Source organism: Panthera tigris, chromosome D4 (genome assembly GCF_018350195.1).
Source record: "Panthera tigris isolate Pti1 chromosome D4, P.tigris_Pti1_mat1.1, whole genome shotgun sequence".
In the NCBI taxonomy this organism is placed as follows: domain Eukaryota; kingdom Metazoa; phylum Chordata; class Mammalia; order Carnivora; family Felidae; genus Panthera; species Panthera tigris.
This window is the reverse complement of record NC_056672.1, coordinates 40,159,257-40,180,697: the sequence shown is the minus strand read 5'-3', so window position 1 is coordinate 40,180,697 and position 21,441 is coordinate 40,159,257. Positions and strand designations below refer to the sequence as shown.

The following is a 21,441-nucleotide window of genomic DNA, read 5'->3' as shown; positions in this document are numbered from 1 at the left end:
GGTTTACTAAAGCTATGCGTGAAATACAAAGAGAAGGTCACTAAACAAAGATGCCAGTATCCTTCAGAACGTGGAAAATTTTTGGACTTCCAGGACAAAGACTCCAGCAATGTGAAGGGAGATACGCCAGAAAAGAAGGCCCAACATTGCCCAGAGAAAGAGGACTTGGGGGAGGTATCCTCAGGAGGGAAGGCGTACCTGGGCTGCAAAACTGCTCCAAGCCCACCTGTCCAAGCCCACACCAACTGGAAGTTACAAATGCTTTAGCTAGATGAGTGCGAAGGTATGTGCAGCATCTAATAACACTTTGAATTAGACACATGTACGTTTCGATTTAGGTTTGTTTGCATATCACAGAAAACTCAGTACAATGGTAGCTTAAACAAGATAATAACGGATTTATCGTTCACGTAATGTAAATGTGGGATTGGTACTTTTGGGGCAGCTCCACTGTTATCAGGAATCCAGACTCCTTTTGTCTTTTTATTCCACCATGCTAATTTTTGGCTTCCATTCTCAAGGTATGGTTCAATAGGACAGCAGGAGCTCCAACCCTCACATCTCTCTTCTGGGCTGTGGGAAGGAGGAGAGGCAGAAGGGGGAAAGGGCACATGCCTTTGTTGAGTCATTTCCCTCAATTTAGTTTAATAATTTAATTTAATTTCTTAAAGCTTATTTATTTTTTTGGAGAGAGACAGAGACAGCACAGGCGGGGGAGGGACAGAGAGAGCGTGAGAGAGAGAGAAAATCCCAAGCAGGCTTTGTCCTGCCAGTTGGAGCTCAATGTGGGGCTCAAACCCACAAAGCCATGAGATCATGACCTGAGCTGAAACTAAGAGTCAGACACTTAACTGATTGAGCCACCCAGGCGCCCAGAGTCATTTCCCTTTAAATACCTTTCCTCATCTGAAAAAAATGTGATTAGGGGTGCCTGGGTAGCTCAGTCGGTTAAGCGTCCAACTTTGGTTCAGGTCATGATCTTGCAGTTTGTGGGTTCGAGCCCCGCATTGGGCTCTGTGCTGACAGCTGGGAACCTGGAGCCTGCTTCGGATTCTGTGTCTCCCTCTCTCTCTGCCCCTCCCCCATTCACGTTCTGTCTCTCTGTCTCTCAAAAATAAATAAATATTTAAAAAAATTTAAAAATGAGATTAATATAATTTAAAGAGACATAGGGAAAATAAATAGGAAGATGATTGGAAAGATTTTAGAAACATAAAAAATATATAATGTATAAATATATATTTATATTTACATATATATATTTAAAACAAAGAACTGATAAACTGGTAAACTGAATGTTGACCCAGCTCCAAAATGCCTAGAATAGGGATATTCTTAAGGGATATTTCAGCCTCCACTAAATGATGAGTTTTCTTCCCCTAGCATTTAAGCCTCTCCCAGAGACATGAATTAATCCCTTTTAGGTCATGGAGGGAACTCTAAATGCTTATATAATTTTGAAAAAATGAGTTGACATCAGAGACAGTTATCATGCTTTGCACATTATCCTAAGAAAAATAGTATTTACTTTTTGTATTTCATGTAATTTGCCATCTTTCATGTCCCTCATTATTACTGGTTCTGTCCTCTTTACAAAAACTTACTATGCTATAGCATTGGCTTTATGAGGCCTAAACAAAATGCTCTGTGTACTATGAGCTTTTTTATACTTTCATTTATTCACTCAATAACCATACATTAAGTATCTGTTTTAAGTTTTGGGCACTGGGGTTTTATTATAAACACAAAACACAGGGTTCCTTTCCTGATGGGAGTTTACATTACAGTGTCTGTGTGGAGGTGTTGCTCTTGAGGGAGATAGACCAAGAACACATAAACAAATGAGCAAGATAGTTCAGATAGGAAAAAGTGCTATAGTTAGGAGGACATGGGAGCGTGTAATTGAGAGGGAGAGGCTATGTTAGAAGGGAAAGTTCTCCTCGAGGAGCTAAGATATGAATGTGAGACAAAGCCGTTAACAAATGTGCAATTTACAATGAGCACCTATTTCGTGATTACGGTCATCTAAAAATTTTTGTTTCTAAACAAAATTCCCACTACACAAATGATGAAGATACAACTTCTTTTTAAATCAAGTATCAACAAAAAAATGCTCCATCTGTTAATGCCAAAGATAAGATTGTGAGCAATATTAGAATTATTTTGAAATCCAAACAGCTGTCAGTAGGTGTGCCTTCAAAAAAAAAAAAAAATCAAGCACTTGCTCTTGCTTAATCTCTATATTAGTTACTTTTAGGAAATGAAATATTTGAGTATCTCACTTGACTGTTAAGAGTACAATGTTATCAGCAAACTGGCAATGAATTCTGTGGCAAAAATGAATCCATTCTGGTTTTTGAAAGAATCTGTTTTATATTTGTGACTCATGATCTTGTAGAATCCTACATGTGCAGAGAAAGTTGGCATCTGCCAGGAGCAAAGCAAATTTGATTAGATGTTCCAGTGGCTAGAACATATTCATTTAGTGTTTACAACTGGCTTCCTTAGAAATATGAGTGTTGCTTATCTAGTGACGTGAATTTAAAACATACAGAGCCTTGAGCGCTGGGTGTTATATGTAAGTGATGAATCACCAAATTCTACTCCTGAAACAATTACATTACATGTTAACTAACCTGGTTTCAAATAAAATTAAAAAATAAAAATAAAAAACAAAAAAACCCCAAAATGATTCCATTGGAACAATGTATGTTAAGCATAGAAAACCTCTAAGAATATACATTAAAATGTTAACTGTTTAAAAAAAAAAAACATACAGATTTGATCCCTGATTTTTTTTTTTTTTTTTTTAACGTTTATTTATCTTTGAGACAGAGAGAGACAGAGCATGAGCAGGGGAGGGGCAGAGAGAGAGGGAAACACAGAATCTGAAACAGGCTCCAGGCTCTGAGCTGTCAGCACAGAGCCCGACGCGGGGCTCAAACTCACGGGCCGTGAGATCATGACCTGAGCCGAAGTCAGACGCTTAACCGACCAAGCCACTCAGGCGCCCCTGATCCCTGATTTTTTAAGAAAACCCACCAAACTTTATAAGAATAGATTTCCTAAAAAATTGGACTTGATTCTCATTATAACATCAACATACTACAAATCTAGAGCCAAGTTTTTTGTATCTCTTCAAAATTTGAGATGAAATTTGTAAGACAATAACAAAGCATATGGGAGAGGGAGAAGCCACTAGTGAGATGGTTTCACGTCAAAAAGATGTGATATTAATTTAGGAACCAATGAACTTTAAAAAGTGGAATCATGTGTGAGTAATAGAGTAGAATCTGGACCCAGACGGGAAATCTAGCCTCAGAAAGTGAAGCATAAACAGAAAAGAGGGTGGAGGGGAGGAGGAATGGAAATTTTCAGGCGTATTGGAATTAAAAGACTTTTAGTTCCCTGCTAGCCCATATATTTGATTCTAAGAGCACCCAAAGAATGTGTTAACCAGGGGCAGCTGGGTGGCTCAGTCAGGCGTCCTATTCTTGATTTTGGCTCAGGTCATAATCTCAGGGCCAAGGGATTGGGCCCTGGGTCGTCTTGTTCAGAGTCTGCTTAAGATTCTTTCTTCTTCTCCCTCTGCTCCTCCCCTGCTGGCTCGCTCTCTCTAAAAAATAAATAACTAATTTTTTTTTTCTTAAAGAAGGTGTTGGGGCTCCCGGGTGGTTCAGTCAGTTAAGTGTCCAACTTTGGCTCAGATCATGGGAGTTTGAGTCCTGCCTCTAGCTCTGTGATGACAGCTTGGAACCTGCTTCAGATTCTGTATCTCCCTCTCTATCAAAAATAAATAAACATTAAAAAAAAAAGAGAGAAGATGACCAGTTAAAAAAATGACCTTATTGAGAATACAGATAACCATAAAATTTACCCATAAGCATACAATTCAATGATTTGTAGAAAATTCAGAGTTGTGCAACCATCAGGACAATCTAACCTATTTTTTTCATTGTTCATGGGATAGAAACCATTGTAGAGCAAGTTTCAAGGATGCAAAGGGGATTTATTGAAAACATGTGTAATAGACATGTGTGGGCAGTTGGTTTACTGAAACAAATAAGGAGAGAGGGAGAGTGGCTGGAGGCAGTACAGAACAATGGTTAACAGCTACCCCTTGAAGTCAGACTGCTGGAGCTCAGATGCAGGCATCCTTATTTGCTTTAAAGCTGTTTGACCTCAAACAAGTTACTTAACTCTCTGAGCCTCAATTTATTTATCTGTAGTATACTAGTACCTACTTCATGGGGTTATGAAGGATAAATGAGATAATATGTATGAGGTGCTCGGCATAGTCCTGACCTATAGTAAGTACTCAACAAATGTTAGCTATTTTTATGATTATCACTGGATGACCATGGCCTTTCATGAACCAGACACAAAAGACCACATACTCTATGATTCAATTTATATGAAATTCTAGCAAAGTCAAAACGATGGCGATAGAAAGTAGAGCAGTGGTTGCCAGAGGCCATGGAGGGGGGAGGGGGCATGAATGACAGCAAAGGAGCACAGGGAACTTTTGGGATGGTGTTTTGTAAACATTTGTCATGGAATTAAACTTGGCGAATTTGATTGTGTGTAAAACAAAGCAGACAAAAAATACCCCAACCCTAAAAAATGTAGCTTTTAATTTTCTAGTTGGATAGTTTAATTACTACATGTTAGAAGCAAGAATGAATTTGTAAACTCAGCCAGCAAGTATTTGTTGGGTACCTATTATGTGCAAGGCACTATTCTAGTGCTGAGGATACAGCCTTGAAGTGGACAGCATCTCAACCCTCATACAGCTTACAGTTCAAGCATGAATTAGATACATGTGTTTGGGGCCACAAAAGTCAGTGTGGGATGTTATGCGGACATAATCGAGACAGGGGAGTAGGAGGAGGGGTAGAGGAGCTCCAAATTATATAAATTATCTGTTCCGTGGATTTTCCTTTATTTTCAAACATACACAGAAGTAAACACAGCGTGCCTCTATCTGACGTAGTGTTTGGGCACGTGGCGTGACAGAGGCCTCTGGGCGACAGGTGATCTTGAGTGACCCAGGGCTGCCCCCTGGTCCCCATTATCTGTGAGTTTCACGTGGCGACGCAAGCGGACTGGCATCGGCCCACGGACCAGGTGGACGCTTCCACCGGCCTGCAGAGTAGCGCGCCCTCGACCTCGTCAACTAGGCGCTCTCTTGCCTCCAGGCTACCAAGAGCCCCATCTTCTCCCGCCCCCACGCCTCGGCAGAGCTCGCCATGCTGGGCCCCGGCAAGCACCCGCCCAGAACGTGGGCCAAACCACCGAAGTCTCAGCCTGCGGGATGACTCCGCCCACCAAGTGACCCTACCCACGGGTGACCCCGCCCACTCGGGGGGCGGAGACTCGTTGCGGGAACCTGGTTAACTCTTCAGTTTGAGTCGCGTGGGGGGGCGGGGCGAGGCCTGCGGGGGGCGGAGCTCGCGGCGAGGCGGGCCGCATGGCGCGGGCTAGGGCAATGGATGCTCTGCTGGTCTGTGGGCGCCGGGGGCGGGGAAAGCACTCGCTCTGCTCGGCGCTGGCCCCGCCCGCGACCCGGCGGGAGCCCGGGGCCGCCCCCTTCCTCCCTCACTGGCGCTGGGCTGAGTCCCGAGTCGAGAAACCTCGCAGGCTCTGAGCTCCCTGTCTGGGTTTTGGGTGGCTGCAGCCTGAGGAGGAACATGGCGCTCGTAGGCAATGGAGCAGAGCTGGAGGCGGACGAGGTACTTGCTGGTGGGGGTGCGGGTACTGTCCCTGGAGTCCGGGAGGGATGAGCGAGCCCGGCAGGGACGGCCAGGGTCCGCCCCCTTGGTCCCCAGTCTGGGACAGGCAGCCTCCGGTTCAGAGGAAGGAGCAGGGGCTGCGGGGTGGGGGGGGGGGGGGGTGGAGGGCACCCGGCCTGGGAGGTCTTTCCCTGCGGCCGCGAGGAGGGCGCTCGGAGCGGAGGCGCTGCGGAGTTTGGGGCGCCGGCACCGCGGGGTCGTGGGATAGAGGACACCACGCCGGGTCGGCGGGTGGTTGGGTGCGAGTGCGCGGGAGCGCGGGACTCGCAGCCCTGGGCGGTTCTGAGACTGTTCAGGAGCGCCTGGGCTTTTTGAGGTCTGACCCTGAAGTCCCGATACTGGCCCTCGGGGTTTGTGGAATCTCACTTCTGTGGAAGTTTCCAGGTGGCAGAACCGAAAGGCTTCAGTCAGTGACAGGAGGAGGACAGGCGGGGGAAGGAGCCCCAGGGGTGTTTGCACTAGCGGACAGGGCACGGGCTGCCGAGGGGCCGGAGGGCTGCAGGACCGGAGCAGCAGCCCAGGAACTGGTGCTTTCTCCGCAGTCTACAGGGCACGGGCCTTTCCCACGCAGGTCCGCCGTGGCGGTGGTGGACGGGAGAGAACCGACTCCGGCCTCTTCACTTCTCCACCGTATTTAAATAGCCATTTCCTCCGGTGGCGGGCGCGCGGGGGTCTGAGCACCCTTTGGCGCGCGCGCTGGACCTGTTGATTTATTGATTGTTCCTTTCAGCCGCACTTGGCAGTTCCGGAGAGACGCTCCCTCTTGAGCTGGAAGTTGAGGCCGGCAGCAGCACCCACATTTGCTGCTGCTGCTGCCATTTTACCTGACTTGAATTTTACAAGTGGCTGCTGGAGGAGGTTTAGTTTCAAATGATGCAATAGTGGAAGATCTGGAGGAGGCGGGTTAAGATTCCAGTCCCATCTCTTTAATGTTGGAAAACTCCTGACAACGAATTGTGTTCTCAGTGTAGCCCTTAATATAAAAACGAAACAAAAACCAAACTACAGCTCCTTTACACGACTGACCGGCAAGAGGACAAGCCGGGTCATTGAGAACCTTCCTTACAGCCAGTCCCTTGCAATGAGGACCCCCAAGACCACAAAACAATGAGCCACAATTTGCTAAGTTGCATGTATTTATTGTTGAAACTTTTAAACTACACATAAAGGCAAGTGATGAAATAGCATATTTGTTGCTATTTTCATCCATGACAACCTTTCTTTATTTATAGCTTTAGGCTGTCTTTTTGGTATGACCTAGAGCCTCCTGTTTTTCTTTCCTCCTTAGTTCTTTTCTTTAATCAAGGTAGTAACACTTTCATGGCGCTTTGGCCATACATACACTCCCTTCCTCAAAAGTTTTTATGGCTGTCTGTTATATATTAAGTATTTATGTATCTGGCATGCAAGTCCCTGGCAAAATGATCTAAATGTGATGTTCCAGCCTGTTCCCAACTGCTTCCCTTTGTATAACCAGTTAATTTGATCAGTGTTATGCCCATATTATAGATGAGGAAGCAAGACTGGAAGGAGATAGTAAATATGGAGTGAATTTTTGAATCCCTAGTCTGCTAGTCTGAAAAGATTTGGTAGTCTTAGGGCTATAGAATTGTCTAGACCAGAGCATTGTTGAGAAAGAAAGGGGATGCTATTAATAATTAACACTTGGACAGTAGGTGTGAATTGGGACTGTCCTGGGCTTATAGAAATACACAGCCATCCTAGCTATGCCCACTGCCTACAAGACGGACCGAAGTGTTAAGATACTCTAGCTAGGGAGGAGGACTCTAGTTCTGTGGGGGAAGTTAGGTCTCAGAACAGCAGAGAGCTTGGCACACAGCTTCTTGGTAAATACACATTTGTTAAATGAATGAATAAAAGCAGAAATGATGTTTCTTAATAATTTCTCATTATTTGCTTTATTTTTCTTTTTTTAAATTCAGTGACTATTAGGCTCCTGTTAACATGTAACATACTATGTTGGTCCTAGGAGTTGAACAAAGTATAAACAAATTTTTTTGTTCCTGCCATATTCACATTTATCCCTCACAGTACCCCATTTCTATTGGTATAAATTTTGCAAACATTAAAAAAAATGCTTATTTATTTTTGGCGGTGCCTGGGTGGCTCAGTCAGTTGAGTGTCCGACTTCGGCTCAGGTCATGATCTCATAGTTCATGGGTTCGAGCCCCGTGTCGGGCTCTGTGATGACGGATCAGAGCCTGGAGCCTGCTTCGGATTGTGTGTCTCCCTCTCTCTCTGCCCCTCTCCTGTTCGTGCTTTGTCTCTCTCTCAAAAATAACTACACATTAAAAAAAAATGTTTTTTTAGTTTTGGGGGGGAGGGGCAGAGAGAGAGGGAGACACACAATCCGAAGCAGGTAGAGCTGTCAGCACAGAGCCGGCTGTGGGGCTTGAACTCACGTATGGTAAGATCATGACCTGAGCCGAAGTTGGAGGCTCGACCGACTGAGCCACCCAGGCCCCCAAATTTTGCAAACATTTATTGAACATTTGCTCTGTGCTGAAACTTGGTAGGTGCCTTAGAAAGAGAAGACACCGTTTTAGCTCTCTAGGGTTCTCTGTCTAGGTAGGGAGATAGGACATGTGTATAAGAACTCCAGAATAGAGCTCAAGGCAGTGTAAGCAAGTAGGAAGTAGTGCATTGTGGACTGGGTACCCTTGACTTCCTTGTAGAAAGTGCCTAACATTTCATTGGCCTGAGCACTCTACCATGTCTACACGGAGTGAACAAGACCTGGCTCTTCAGTTTTACTGGGTGTGTGAAACTAAAATGGCTTATTTCAGCCGGGGGAGCTTTTTAAACACTTTAATATACATTTTGATAGGCTTTGTGGCTATTATCTTATATCCTAGGGAAGTAGACGGGGGCCGTGCGGTGTAGTTGGAAAAGTAGCTAGGAATTAGACGAACTGGGCTCTCTGTCAGTAATTTGCCCGCTAGCCATGTATTCAGTATGTGTGCAGACATCTGCCCGCAGATACAACGGGGCACCAGACTGATAAGGTTTCTATCTACAACTTAGTGATTTCATTGAGTAAGTCTCATTTTCTTAGGGTTCTTTTAACATCTGAAGAAGGTGGGGCTGGATGAACCCTAAGTGTTCTTCCATTTCTAGAAGTCTATACTTTTGTGGGGGGGGATGCTCCTTTTTGGGAGGAGAGCTAATAAAATGGGACTCCCTTTTCTTTCAGAGTTTCTCAGGAGATGATGGTGGTAGAGAAACTGTCATGGTGGCTGGGGGATGGAGTGTTTTCTTAGGTAAACTGGTATTTCTTGTTGTTTTTCCGTTTAGTTGCTAGGAGGATAAATGTGGGAACACAGAAGTTAGGGCTTGCAACCTCAAGGGTGGCAGAAATGGGTTCTGGAGGGAGGCAAAAACATCTTAGATATTACAATGGTTTTATGGCCCTTCAGAGCTTGATCAACAATATCTTATTAATTAGCATTAAAATTTCTTTCCTTGAGTTTTCTTGGGTATTACGTAAGCAACGTCCACATCAAGTTCATGACAGGTATACAGTATGTATGCAAGGTCAGTACTATAAACCTACGACAAATAGATGGGAAGGACTGGAGAACTTTGTATCAGTTACTTGATCTTTAAGTTCTGTCTCTCCTGGTGACCTCCTGCTATGTACAGGCCACCCATTGGCTGCCTTGTGGATGTTGCTTATGTTTGGCCCTGAGTGCTTTCATGAATGACTTGGTATCTGAAAATTAAATAGGAACAGGTTATATTTTATTATTTAATCCCATTAAAGTTATTCAGTCCATCAGTAGTTGTCAGGTACTAAAAAAAGAACATATCAGTAGTATCTGAATGAATATCTGCAGCTACTTAAGTTAAAAATTCTTTTCTTCTGTGAAACAAAAGTTCACTAAAAATAACTTTTTTTTAAGTTTCCATTTTTATTTTTTATTTAAGTAATTTCTACACCCAGTGTGGAGCTCGAACTCACAACCCCGAGATCAAGAGTCACATACTCTTCTAACTGAGCCAGCCAGGCACTCCCCAAAAAAACTTCTTTAAAAAGTGATTTTTAAAAAAAAAATTTTTTTTTTTAACATTTATTTATTTTTGAGACAGAGAGAGACAGAGCATGAACGGGGGAGGGGCAGAGAGAGAGGGAGACACAGAATCTGAAACAGGCTCCAGGCTCTGAGCGGTCAGCACAGAGCCCGAGGCGGGGCTCGAACTCGCATACCGCGAGATCGTGACCTGAGCCGAAGTCGGACGCTTAACCGACTGAGCCACCCAGGCGCCCCCAAAAAAAGTGATTTTTAAGAAGACAAATTTTCAATTGTTTTACCTTTGAAAAATAGCAGTTTTGAATGTCTGTTAAAAAATTTGGTTGCATTGATATTGTTATGTAGAAATTGGAAATTTGCATGTGTAATCTGATACATTAAAAGCCACTCAGCAAATACAGTTATAAAGTTAAATGTTAATAGCTTTAAAATTTTCAATTTAACTTAAAATATTTATTTTAACTTAAAATATTTATTTAGGTATTCCAAATCCATTGTTGAGTAAAAAAGAAGAAACTTTATACTGGCTTTTTTAATGTATGAAGCACATATACATCTCAGTGTTATTAAACTTTTGGTGGGTATGGTTAGGAAAAATTGTCTAAAAGGGCTCCTTAAGAGGGCTATATGGAAAAAAGTGAGAAACACCGGTTGAAGAAAGAAACGGCTAATGTGGCAGGTGCTTTTGTGGCCTGCCTTTTTGGCTCAGGGTTTCTGAGATCTAATTCTAACTTAGAAAATTTATCTTTGGAATTTTAGATGAAGTTTAGATAAGATTGATTGCTACAGTTTTTTAAAGAATCAGATTCATTTCTTTTTTTAAGTTTATTATTTTGAGAGCAAGAGAGAGAGTGCATGCATGCCAGCTGGGGAGGGACAGAGAGAGAGAGAGCGAGAAAGAGAGAGAGAGAGTGAATCCCAAGCAGGCCCCACACTGTTAATGTGGAGCCCAATGCAGGGCTCAAACCCACGACCTGTGAGATCATGACATGATCCGAAATCCAGTCGGACGCTTAACCCAATAAGCCACCCAGGTGCCCAAGAATCAGATTCATTCTTTTATTCCCCCAGTGTTCACTGAGTACGTCTCAGGTGCTAACAGTCTGTACGTGCTGGAGGTGCCCACTAAGATAAGACAGCATTATTGCCTTTGAGGAACATACACTCTTAGCAAAAGACACAGTTGTGCGAGTAACTAGTTCTGTCTTTGGATCAAGGTAGGTTTTAGGTAGAAGGGTCATGTAATTTATTGTCCGTAGCAGGGCAGTATGAGAGTAAATGGGATGCTTTTAGTAATTACCCTAGGACAACAGGTGCAACACAGGGATGCCACCCTAGTTTAGAGGCTGACAGAGACTTTAAGATAAAGAGATAGATAGCATTTGAACTGGGTCATGAATGGTGAGCAGGCTTGTGCCCGGCAGAGCAAGTGAGATATGGCGCAGGCTTTGTGGAAGTTGAGATGGGCAGGAATGAGAGCACACCTGGGTTCAGCAGGGCCCCCAGCCAGCGGGAGGGAGAGCCAGTGAGGGCTGAGACCACAGAGGCCAGCTTGGATCATGTGGTACCACATCTGGAGCATCATGCTAAGTGTGGGTGAAATCTCCTGAAAAATGGGAATCTGGAAGGTTTTTTAGCCAGGTAAGTGTGATAAGGTTATTTATTTTAGGAAGAAGAATCTGGTGAAGTTAATGCAGCCAGATTGTGGAAGTGGCGGCAGGAAGGGCGAGAGGCTTGTTGCAAGAGTTAATGTGGGAGGAGGTAAGGACAAAAGTGGAGCAGAGGCCACGGTCTTTGAAAGAAGAGGCCAGATGTGAGGGAGAACATGGAGGAGGAATTGTCTTGGGGGCCTTTTCCCCAGTTTGAGGGTCAGCGGATGGGGAGGGGTGGGGAGCTGTTCAGTGATAATTCTGGGTTCCTTGTGTGGCTGGGCTGTGGTGCTGTTAACACACGAGGGGTGGGTATAGAGGACAGGGATGGGGAGTACCTCACGTAGATTATGCTCACCTTTGTGGCTTGCTATGACTTTCTTTTTTTTTAATGTTTAGTTACTTAATTTGAGAGACAGCACGAGTCAGGGAGGGGCAAAGAGATAGAGAGAGGGAGAGAGAGAGAGAGAGAGAGAGAGAGAAGAGAGAGGATCCCACGCAGTCTCCGTGCTGTCAGCACAGAACCTCACCCGGGGCTTGATCTCACAAACAGTGAGATCATGACCTGAGCCGAAATCAAGAGTCAGACACTTAACCGACTGAGCCACCCCGGCACCCCTCACTGTGACTTTTCATTACTGAGGGACTGTTTATGAGTGCGTGAATTTGGGCAGGGCTGAGAAAAGGTGTTTACAAATTGGTTCTGCAGATTAGTGGGAGGTAAAAATAGCATCAGCTTATGCCATCGGCCTCCACTTCCTCCTCAGGTTAACCAACCAGCAGTTTTCCTGATTTGTTCAACCTTGAGTCTCTTGAAATCCTGTCTCTTCTTGGAATGCCACCTTCTCAGTGAAACTTGCCTTCACTTTCTCTTCCCTGTCCCTTCGTACCTGGATACCTGCTTCCTTCCTCTCAAGTCCAGTAGCACAGGTATGCTCTTTCTAGGCAGGTCTCCGGTCTTCCTGGGGTTAGCTGTTTGCCTTCTTAGCTTAGTTCCCTGCCCACGGGTGCTGTTACTAATTATCGACGGTGTGAATCTGATAGTGTGAATTCTGTGAGGCTCATGGTTTCCACCTAACCATTTGTTGACATCTTCTCAGGCCCGAGTGTTGGGGGACGCGGTGGCCATCTCAGGTGGGTCTCCCGAAGTCACTGTGTGCTCACTTTCCAGAAGATGAGTATCTGGAGACTGCCCAGTGCTTGTGAGGCTTTCTGGGGAGAGCTTTCTGTTGGTCCCCGACTGTGTCAGAACTTTCTTCCCACTCCTTGCTTAGTGGATATTGGTCCTCCACCCTGGCCAGTTGGCCATATTGGTTGGGTCACCACACCTCTCTAAAGGGACTCCTCAAGTGTCGAATGCCTGAAGGTTCAAATGCCATTATGCTACTTATGCTCTTTATGTAAAGACTGTGGCTGTGTAGTAAAGTGCTTCCCTGCTGAGATCCTTGGACATGTCCCCTTAGTATTGCTGATATTATGCTGACATATACATAGGGCCTACATATTTTAAAATATTTTAATGAAATAACGTGACATATATGTATTTGTTGGGTCTGATTGCAACTAGTAAGTAAGAATTATTCAGTCTAATTTGATGTGTTGAATATTGCACTAGGTGCTGTAGAGGCAAACACAGCTCCAGCTCTAAGTTGGGGTCTAGTAGGGAATGGGAGCTGGTGTACAGACAAATAGATGTAATACTCCGTGCTGAGACCATAAAGGAGGATTGCCAGGGTGCTTTGGGAACACAGAAGGAGGGCACCTCATCCTAAAGGGAGGATGGGTAGTCAGGGATGGTCTCCTTGAGGAGGCCATCTCTTGGAAAATCTGGATCTTACAGGATGAATAGGGGTTAACCATGAGGAGAGAGTGGGTAACGAGGGGAATTCTTGAAGTGTGTCCCAGAGAGAGGGAACAGCAGGCATAAGGTATAGAGGTGGGGGGAGAGTCGGTGGTGCTCCGGGTGGCAGAGAATGAGTCTGGAAGGGTAGGATGGGCCGTCCGATTCTTTCATGCCAAATTGTGGGTCTTACCATGTGCATTTAAGGGTTTAAGCTAAGGAGAGGTGTGGAGAGACCAGTGCTGTAGGTGGCTTTGTCTGGCAGTGCGTGGAGGCTGATTGGAGGGAGACAGGACCCCAGGTGGAGAGGCAGGTGCTTTTCTGGTGTTTTGTTTGTCAGTGACCGTTATAGCCCTCTGAAGGCCCACCGTATGCAGGTGTAGCTAAGCACTGGGATAACATGGTGGGTAAGATAAGGAGCAGACACTTGAGAATGTGGGCCCAAACGCACAACTCGAACTTGGAGTAGGGGAGAGGCCAGACAGAGTGTAAGTACCCTGGCGCTCCTAGGAAGAGGAGAGGACACTCACAGGGCAGTCATCAGGATGTCATGCCCCCACCCGCAAGCAGCTGACTTGGTTTCCTGACCTAGTCTTTACTACCCAGCTGTGTGATGGAAGAGCAAGTCCCTTTAACCCTTTTGGGCTTTGGTTTCCTCACAGGTAACGTGAAAGAGTTGACACTGACCATCTATTTCTGAAGTGCTTTTGAGCTTTGACATCGATGATCTAGATGGTGGTTTTGATCTGGATATTGAGGGGTGGATTTCAGCAGGCAGCAGCGGGACAGCTCACACCTTCATTCCTTGAAGCGGAGGGAGCCGTAGAGGAAACAGGCTTGGGCATGGATGAAGCATGACGGAGGCCATTGCGTGCAAGTGGGGGGCCTGCAGGGGCTGTGTGGCCGAGGCAGGAGGGCAGTGCTGTGTGTGTTGCTGCAGTGCTCAGCTAGGGAGCTGGGGTCTGTCTTTTTCTATTTTCTTCTTTGACAGTGGGGAGACACATGTATCCTCCTGTATTCGGGGAATGTGTTTCCTTCTCTTCTCCCCTCCCCTCTGCTCCCCTCGGCTCCCCCCCACCCCCCCGCCTTTTTATAAAGGAAGCAGTGAGGATTCTATTTCTTGGTTTTGCTTTGTCCTTTCTCAACTTGTTTTGGAAGTTTTAAACAAATGACTGTCCACTGCAATGCAGTGGTTAAGGAGGCAGACAAGCCAGACATGCCAGTAATTCCATAGACTTACGTTTCATCACATAGACTCTTACTCTTGGCTGAGTTCGGAGATGCAGAACCACATGGCGCACCACTGCTCTCTCTCCCCGCTTCCTTGGACTGCTCCGTCCCAGAGTTCTGGGGTTCCTGGTCTTTTTTCAACTCACGAGCGCAGTCCTTCCATTCAGAACTAAAGGAAACAAACCTCAGATTCTCACATCATTTCTCAGGCCAAAGAGGGTATGATCTTTCTGGAAGGCGGAGGGCAAGACAGATGACAGGGTGAGAGATTCCTCAAGAGAGGGGAATGAGGTCTAACTGCAAAGCCTCTCCCAGGAGCACTCATTGTGCAGAATCACTGGCTGAGGGCCCAGGATACTGCCCAGGAGCACTCCCTGTGCACGGCAGTATCGAGCTTCTGAAGAGGGCCAGCTCTGGTTCAGATCCTGGCTTCCCATTTGCTGTGTGACCTCGGGCATGTATTTAACCTGTCTGATGCTCTTCATTTATAAAACGAGAATAATGGTACCTACCCGTAAGGGTGCTGATGAGGCTGAAGTAAGGGTCTACTTCACAAAGCGCTTGGCATATAGCATTTTCAGAATTACTCTGAAAGCGGTAGTTCTCTTTTCCTTTTGCTTACCTTAAGATGTTGCTGCCACTGCCTACTACTTAGGGGTTTGGTGAAGAATCTGTGTGTTCAGATATATTTTTACCTTATTTTTGCAGCCAACTGAGAGGGAAACTCTCTAAGCATGCATTCAAGAAACAGGAAGTGACTGGCCCAGGGTCCCTCAACTCACTTAGGCATGGAATTGGCATTAGAAGTCAAGTGCTCTAACTCTACATTCAGTGCCCTTCCCACTAGGTCAGAGGGTGGCGGACTTAGAAGGACAAATGTACTCTGCCCCCTTCCTTCCTGTCTTTGTCAATAAAGTTATATTGGGACACAGCCCTGTCTGGTTGTGTAGGGGTTGCCCGTGACTGCTTTCACTAAACTGCAGAGTTGAATAGTTGGGGCACAGACTGTATGACCCACGTGGCCTGAATATTTGTCAATTCTTTACGGAAAAATTTTGCTGACCTTTGTACTAGGTGATTTCAGGGCCTATACGTAAGTTGTTTATAATGTGTTGTAAGCCTTTTGAATTCAATTTGCTTGTTTTCTTAATATTCCTATAAGCATCAAAAACTAGGAAAAGATAGGAATTTATTTGACACATCCCATGAAGTGGTACGGTACACGTTCTGCAGTTAGACGGACACGAGTTTGAACTCCTCCTCCATGTACTGCCTTGGATAAATTAAGCTTCGGTTTCATCTGTGAAATGAAGATAATAAAACTTACTTCAGTGGGTTATTGTGGAGATTAAAGTCCTGTAAAGGGCTTAGCGTATGGGGCACAAACGTTGGCTCTTGGCTCTTTTGTTATTGAGGCTGCACGTGTGGATGCTTGACATTATTTTCCCAACTGTGTAAGAAACTGGCTTTGTGAGGGTCGGCCCATCCAGGCTCTGGCACAACCCCTGTCCAGCAGTTGGATTCCTTTAGGATAGATGCAGGTACCTCTCAGGCTACTCCCAGGACTCCAGGCCGGTCAGTTCTGCGTTTATAGTCCTCACCCTTTCCTTCCCTGAGGTGGTGGGGGAAAGTCACTTAACCACAAAAGAGAATGGGAAACAGAGGCTCAAAGCAGAAAAGTGTGGATATTTGTCAGGAAGGCATTGGTACTCTCACTCATATTTTGAAAATGGCTTTTCCCTATTGACACACAGTGGTATATATGGTAACCTTTGGTTTTTCTAGACATTATGCTGTGCAGGACCATCCCCTCTTTAACACTGGTGAATATCGTGGCATTGTTACAGTCTTTTCAGGTAGCACCTAGATGTTAACAGGAGACCGTGACCTGTAAAAGGTATGCTTGTGTTCAGTTACTTGGTGTATGAGGTTAAATTAAAAGGTAAAGGAGGGGACAGTGTGTGTGCACTCCTGGTGTGGAGGGGCTCTAGGGTTCTTGCTCAACCCCAAAGCAATGTGCCATGTCAGACTGTTCTTCCTAAAGTTCAAGTCCTACTTAAAATCTGTTCACAGCTTCTCATTGCCTTCGAAGTATTTTTTTTTTTTAATCTTTATTTATTTTTGAGACAGAGAGGGAGAGACTGAGCGTGAGCAGGGGAGGGGCAGAGAGAGCGGGAGACACAGAATCTGAAGCAAGCTCCAGGCTCTGCACTGTCAGCACAGAGCCTGATGCAAGGCTTGAACTCACAAGCTGTGTGATCATGACCCGAGCCGAAGTCGGAGGCTTAACCAACTGAGCCACCCAGGCACCCCTGCCTTTAAGGTATCATGCAAACACCTTAGCATGACATATAAGGCCTTCCCTAGAATCTAGCTAATTGGTTCTCACACTTTAGTGTGTGTACATCACCAGGTTAGGGGAGTGGGTGATTTGTTAAGATGCACATTCCTACGCTCCCCCGCATGAGCCATTCCTATTCAGCAGGTTGGGGCGGGGGTGGCTCCCAGATGTTTGCATTCTTAACCGGACTAATATCAGCCCTGCTGAAGTGCTTGTAGTTCCCCTTCCATGCCCCAGCTCCCAGGTCAGTCCTTTCTCACTTCCCAGCTTTGAATATGCCATTTCATCACCTGGCCAGTTCTGCTTCATCATTGAAGACTTGGGGACACCTCTCCTCCTCCAGCCTTCTTAGATATTCCCTCCTTCCGTCCTGTGGAGGTGCTTAATAACTATGCAGCATTCCTGGCTGCCTCGAAGACGAGATAATCCTTATTTGGCATATGTGCCACGACATCTGGCAGGGATGGGATGTAGACGCTCCCTTGTTCCAAAAGGAAAGGGTGGTCCTTCTTCTCTAGAGCAGAAAAGGAATTCCCTTCAGGGGTTTCTAGCAATGAGATGTTTTTATCTTCTCAACCAGGAAGGAGAATTCGCCTCCATATCTATTAGCCTTATTTCAGTACACTTGAAAATCAAAACAGCTTTATTGAGGGGTGTAAATACATACCATAAAATTGACTCCTTTTTAAGTGTACAATTCAGTGATTGTTAGGAAGTTTACAGAATTGTTCATAGATCACTACAGTCCAGTTTTTTTTTTTTTAAATTGAGGCATAATTGGTGTAAAACATTATATTTGTTTTAGGTGTACAACATAATGATTTGATATTTGTATATATTGCAAAATGATCATCGTAGTGAGCCTAGTTAACATCTGTCACCATACATAATTACATTATTTTTCTTGTAATAAAAACTTTTAAGATCTATTCTCTTAGCAACTTTCTGATATGCAACATGTTATTATTAGACATAGTCACCATGCTGTACCTCACATCCCCAGGACTTACTTATTTTTTAACTGGAAGTTTGTACTTTTGACCCCCCATCATCCATTTTGCCCACCCCCCCCAACGCAATCCAATTTAAGAACATTTCCACACCCCATAAAGATTCTTGTACCCATTTGCTCTCACCTCAATACACTTTTAATTAAAATAATTGAAAAACTTAAAATTGCTAGGAGAAACAAAATTTCCCAGGCAGAAATAAAAATGAGATGCCATTATATATCAGAGGGATAATGCACAAGTGTTAGGCATCCAAAAACAGGACTGGAGAGCAAGGTGCGTTTGGGTCAGTGCTTGATTTGGGTTTTACACTATCGATATCATCAGAAGAGAGGTTCGAGGGCTACATGTAATTCGTGTCCAAATGAATAATTTGTCCCATTTGCAAGAAAGCAGATGTGTAGTGTACATGGGTAAAGGTTTTTCCTGATTTTCTAGTTCATTTCCCAAGGCAGATTTCTACCCAGTATGCTTAGCTTTTTATCCAATATGTTTAGTTCTTGCTAGAGGAATAAACCAGCAATTGCATTTCTAAGCCATTCGCAGTAGAATGAAAGGGGCTGTCACCACAGCTGAAGTCTCAAGTGGGACGAAGAATCAAATGAAATCAGCCTCTTTTTAAGCATCCCTGAAATTTCGATTTGTTGTGTGTCTTCTCAGGAAGGCACGTGAGAGAGAAAGTAGAAGGAACGTGGGTGGGCTTACAGGTTAGCAGACACGGGTTGAGTTCTGCCACTTGCTGGCAGTGTGACCAGGGGCACATTACTTAATCTGATTCTCTGTGAGCTTCAGTCTCTCATTAGTCAAATGGGATTCTACTGCCCATCTTAGAGGTACCAGGTGCAACCCTGGCACCTCACCCAGGGCCTGTCATACTATAAATACTTAGTTGCAGCCATTAATTTGAATAGCATCTGTGTATAGATTTCATTTTTTTTTTAATTAAAAAAAATTTTTTTTTTAACATTTATTTATTTTTGAGACAGAGAGAGACAAAGCATGATTGGGGGAGGGTCAGAGAGAGAGGGAGACCCAGAATCCGAAACAGGCTCCAGGCTCTGAGCGGTCAGCACAGAGCCCGACGTGGGGCTCGAACTCACGGACCACGAGATCGTGACCTGAGCCGAAGTCAAACGCTCAACCGACCGAGCCACCCAGGTGCCCCAGTTTTGTTTGGTTTTTATTTTAAAATTCAAACAGTGGTAAATGTCCTTATGGAGAACTTGCCTAAGCCAGGTAACCAAGGACAAGGCAGGTGGAACCATAGTTTCCTCACTCCTGCAGCGGGGCTGAGTGAAATAGCATGCGGTCTGGCTGGGGTAGATAGGGAGCATTCACAAAATGAGGATGACTGGAGTTTATTCACACACTTGATGCTTTTAGAAGCTTGAGGTGTTCACATTTCTAACAGTTTGCTTGTTTAGTGATAATAGCATATGTGTGTATGTGGTATTTCTCCCGGCTTTTCCAAATAGAAACCATTGAGATTCATGGAATTCATTTTCATCAAAGAATAAATTTTTTTTTCATAAATAGATGAGATGACTTTACTAAGATGTGAGGCTCCACAAATCAAAATGTATCTAATTATTGGGGCGCCTGGGTGGCTCAGTCGGTTGAGTGACTTTGGCTCAGGTCATTGATCTCACAGTTCGTGAGTTCAAGCCCTGCATCCAACTCCCTGCCCTCTGTGTGGAGCCCCCTTTGGATCTTCTGTCCCTCTATCTCTGCCCTTCCCCCACTTGTGCTCTCTCTGAAAAAAAAAAAAAATTTTAAAAAATGTATCCAATTATAGTTGACATTTAAAAAAGTAGAGCTACTAGCTTAGAAAGAATCAAAGAATCATTTTCTTCTTTTTTTTTCTACACTTTATTTTTTAAAATTTATTTTTTACATCCAAATTAGTTAGCATATAGTGCAACAATGATTTCAGGAGTAGATTCCTTAGTGCCCCTGACCCATTTAGCCCATCCCCCCTCCCACAACCTCTCCAGGAACCCTCAGTTTGTTCTCCATATTTAAGAGTCTCTTCTGTTTTGTCCCCCTCCCTGTTTTTATATTCTTTTTGCTTCCCTTCCCTTGTGTTCATCTGTTTTGTATCTTAAAGTCTTCATATGTCGTTCTCTGACTGACTGATCTCGCTTAGCATAATACCTTCTGATTCCATCCATGTACTTGGAAATGGCAAGATTTCATTCTTTTTGATTGCCGAGTAATACTCCATTGTATATATAAACCACCTCTTCTTTATCCATTCACCCATCGATGGACATTTGGGCTCTTTCCATACTTTGGCTATTGTTGATAGTGCTGCTATAAACATTGGGGTGCATGTGCCCCTTCCAAACAGCATAATTGTATCCCTTGGATAAATACCTAGTTGTGCAATTGCTGGGTCATTGGGTAGTTCTATTTTTAATTTTTTGAGGAACCTCTATACTATTTTCCAGAGTGGCCGCACCAGCTTGCATTCCCAAGGAATCATTTCTTCTTCTTAAGGCTTACTTGTTTTTACCCCCCTTTGTAGTTTGTGGAGGAGGAGGTTATATTTGAATTTGGCTAAGAGTCAGAACTTCAGGTCTGTATATCTGGGGAAGCAGGTTTCACAGGACAGTAGATTAGGCTCCCCTCAGGGATGTGTGACATGTTCGAATGAACTCCTGTCTCTTTATTGGAGACCACGGAGCATTCCATTTCAGTTGTGGCAATTTGGAGAAAATCGTCCTTTCTGTAATTATTTCAAGAGCAAAGACAAGGCTTTGGGGGAAACAAAACAGTATTGCTTAACCAAAACAGCCCTCCCTGTGCCTCATCTGATTCTCCATCTCTGTTCCCCTCCCCAAGTTTCCCCTTCTTTTACTCCCACATTTCTTTCATAATCTAGTCCTGTTGAAACTCACTCCAGAACATGACTCCTTACTGTAGCCTGCCCGTTCTCTCCATCCACACTACCACTATGGGTTTCTCATGCCCTCACTTCTTGGAGAGCATCCTAACTGGTCTCCTGGCTTCCTGTGCCTTCTGCTGTCTGTTCCAGTCTGCAGCCCACATGCTCATTCACAGACACGAATACATGTTACTCCCTTCCTTAAAACTTTAAGCTTTCTGTAGCATTTGGAATAAAATGCTTGCTCCTTCCCGTGGTCTATGTGGTCTGCCTTTTGCTTTCCTCCTCTGGCTCATCTGCTGTTCTCCCCGTCGTCCGTCCCTGTGTTGTAGCCATCCTGGCTTCCAGCAGATCTGCTGAACGTACCCTGTACTTTCCCACTATGGTGCTCTTGCATGTTTCCTCAGCCTGGCAGACTTCAGCCAGGTCTTCACATGACCAGCTCCTTCTTAACTTTCCGTCCTCACTTTAAAGATCAGGTTCCAAGTGTGGCTTTCCTGAGGCTCTGTCTTCAAAGCAGCCTTTCTCTTTTCTCTATCATGCATCCTTTTTATTTCCTCTTTGATATGATCACAGTGGGTATTATCTTGTTTATTTTTTTCTCTGTCACCTGTCTGACTCCATCGGGTTTCAGGGCAGG

The 21,441-nt window shown here is 44.7% G+C and overlaps 1 protein-coding gene across 1 annotated transcript in view; it reads left to right on the top strand.

Moving 5' to 3' along the window:
- The first annotated feature begins 5,488 nt into the window (after positions 1-5,488).
- The window catches only part of TTC39B (tetratricopeptide repeat domain 39B), a 123,143-nt gene continuing 107,190 nt past the window's right edge, over positions 5,489-21,441 (top strand). The window contains 2 exon segments of the mRNA XM_042964232.1: positions 5,489-5,530; positions 5,532-5,732. Coding sequence (XP_042820166.1) covers positions 5,489-5,530; positions 5,532-5,732 — 243 coding nt within the window.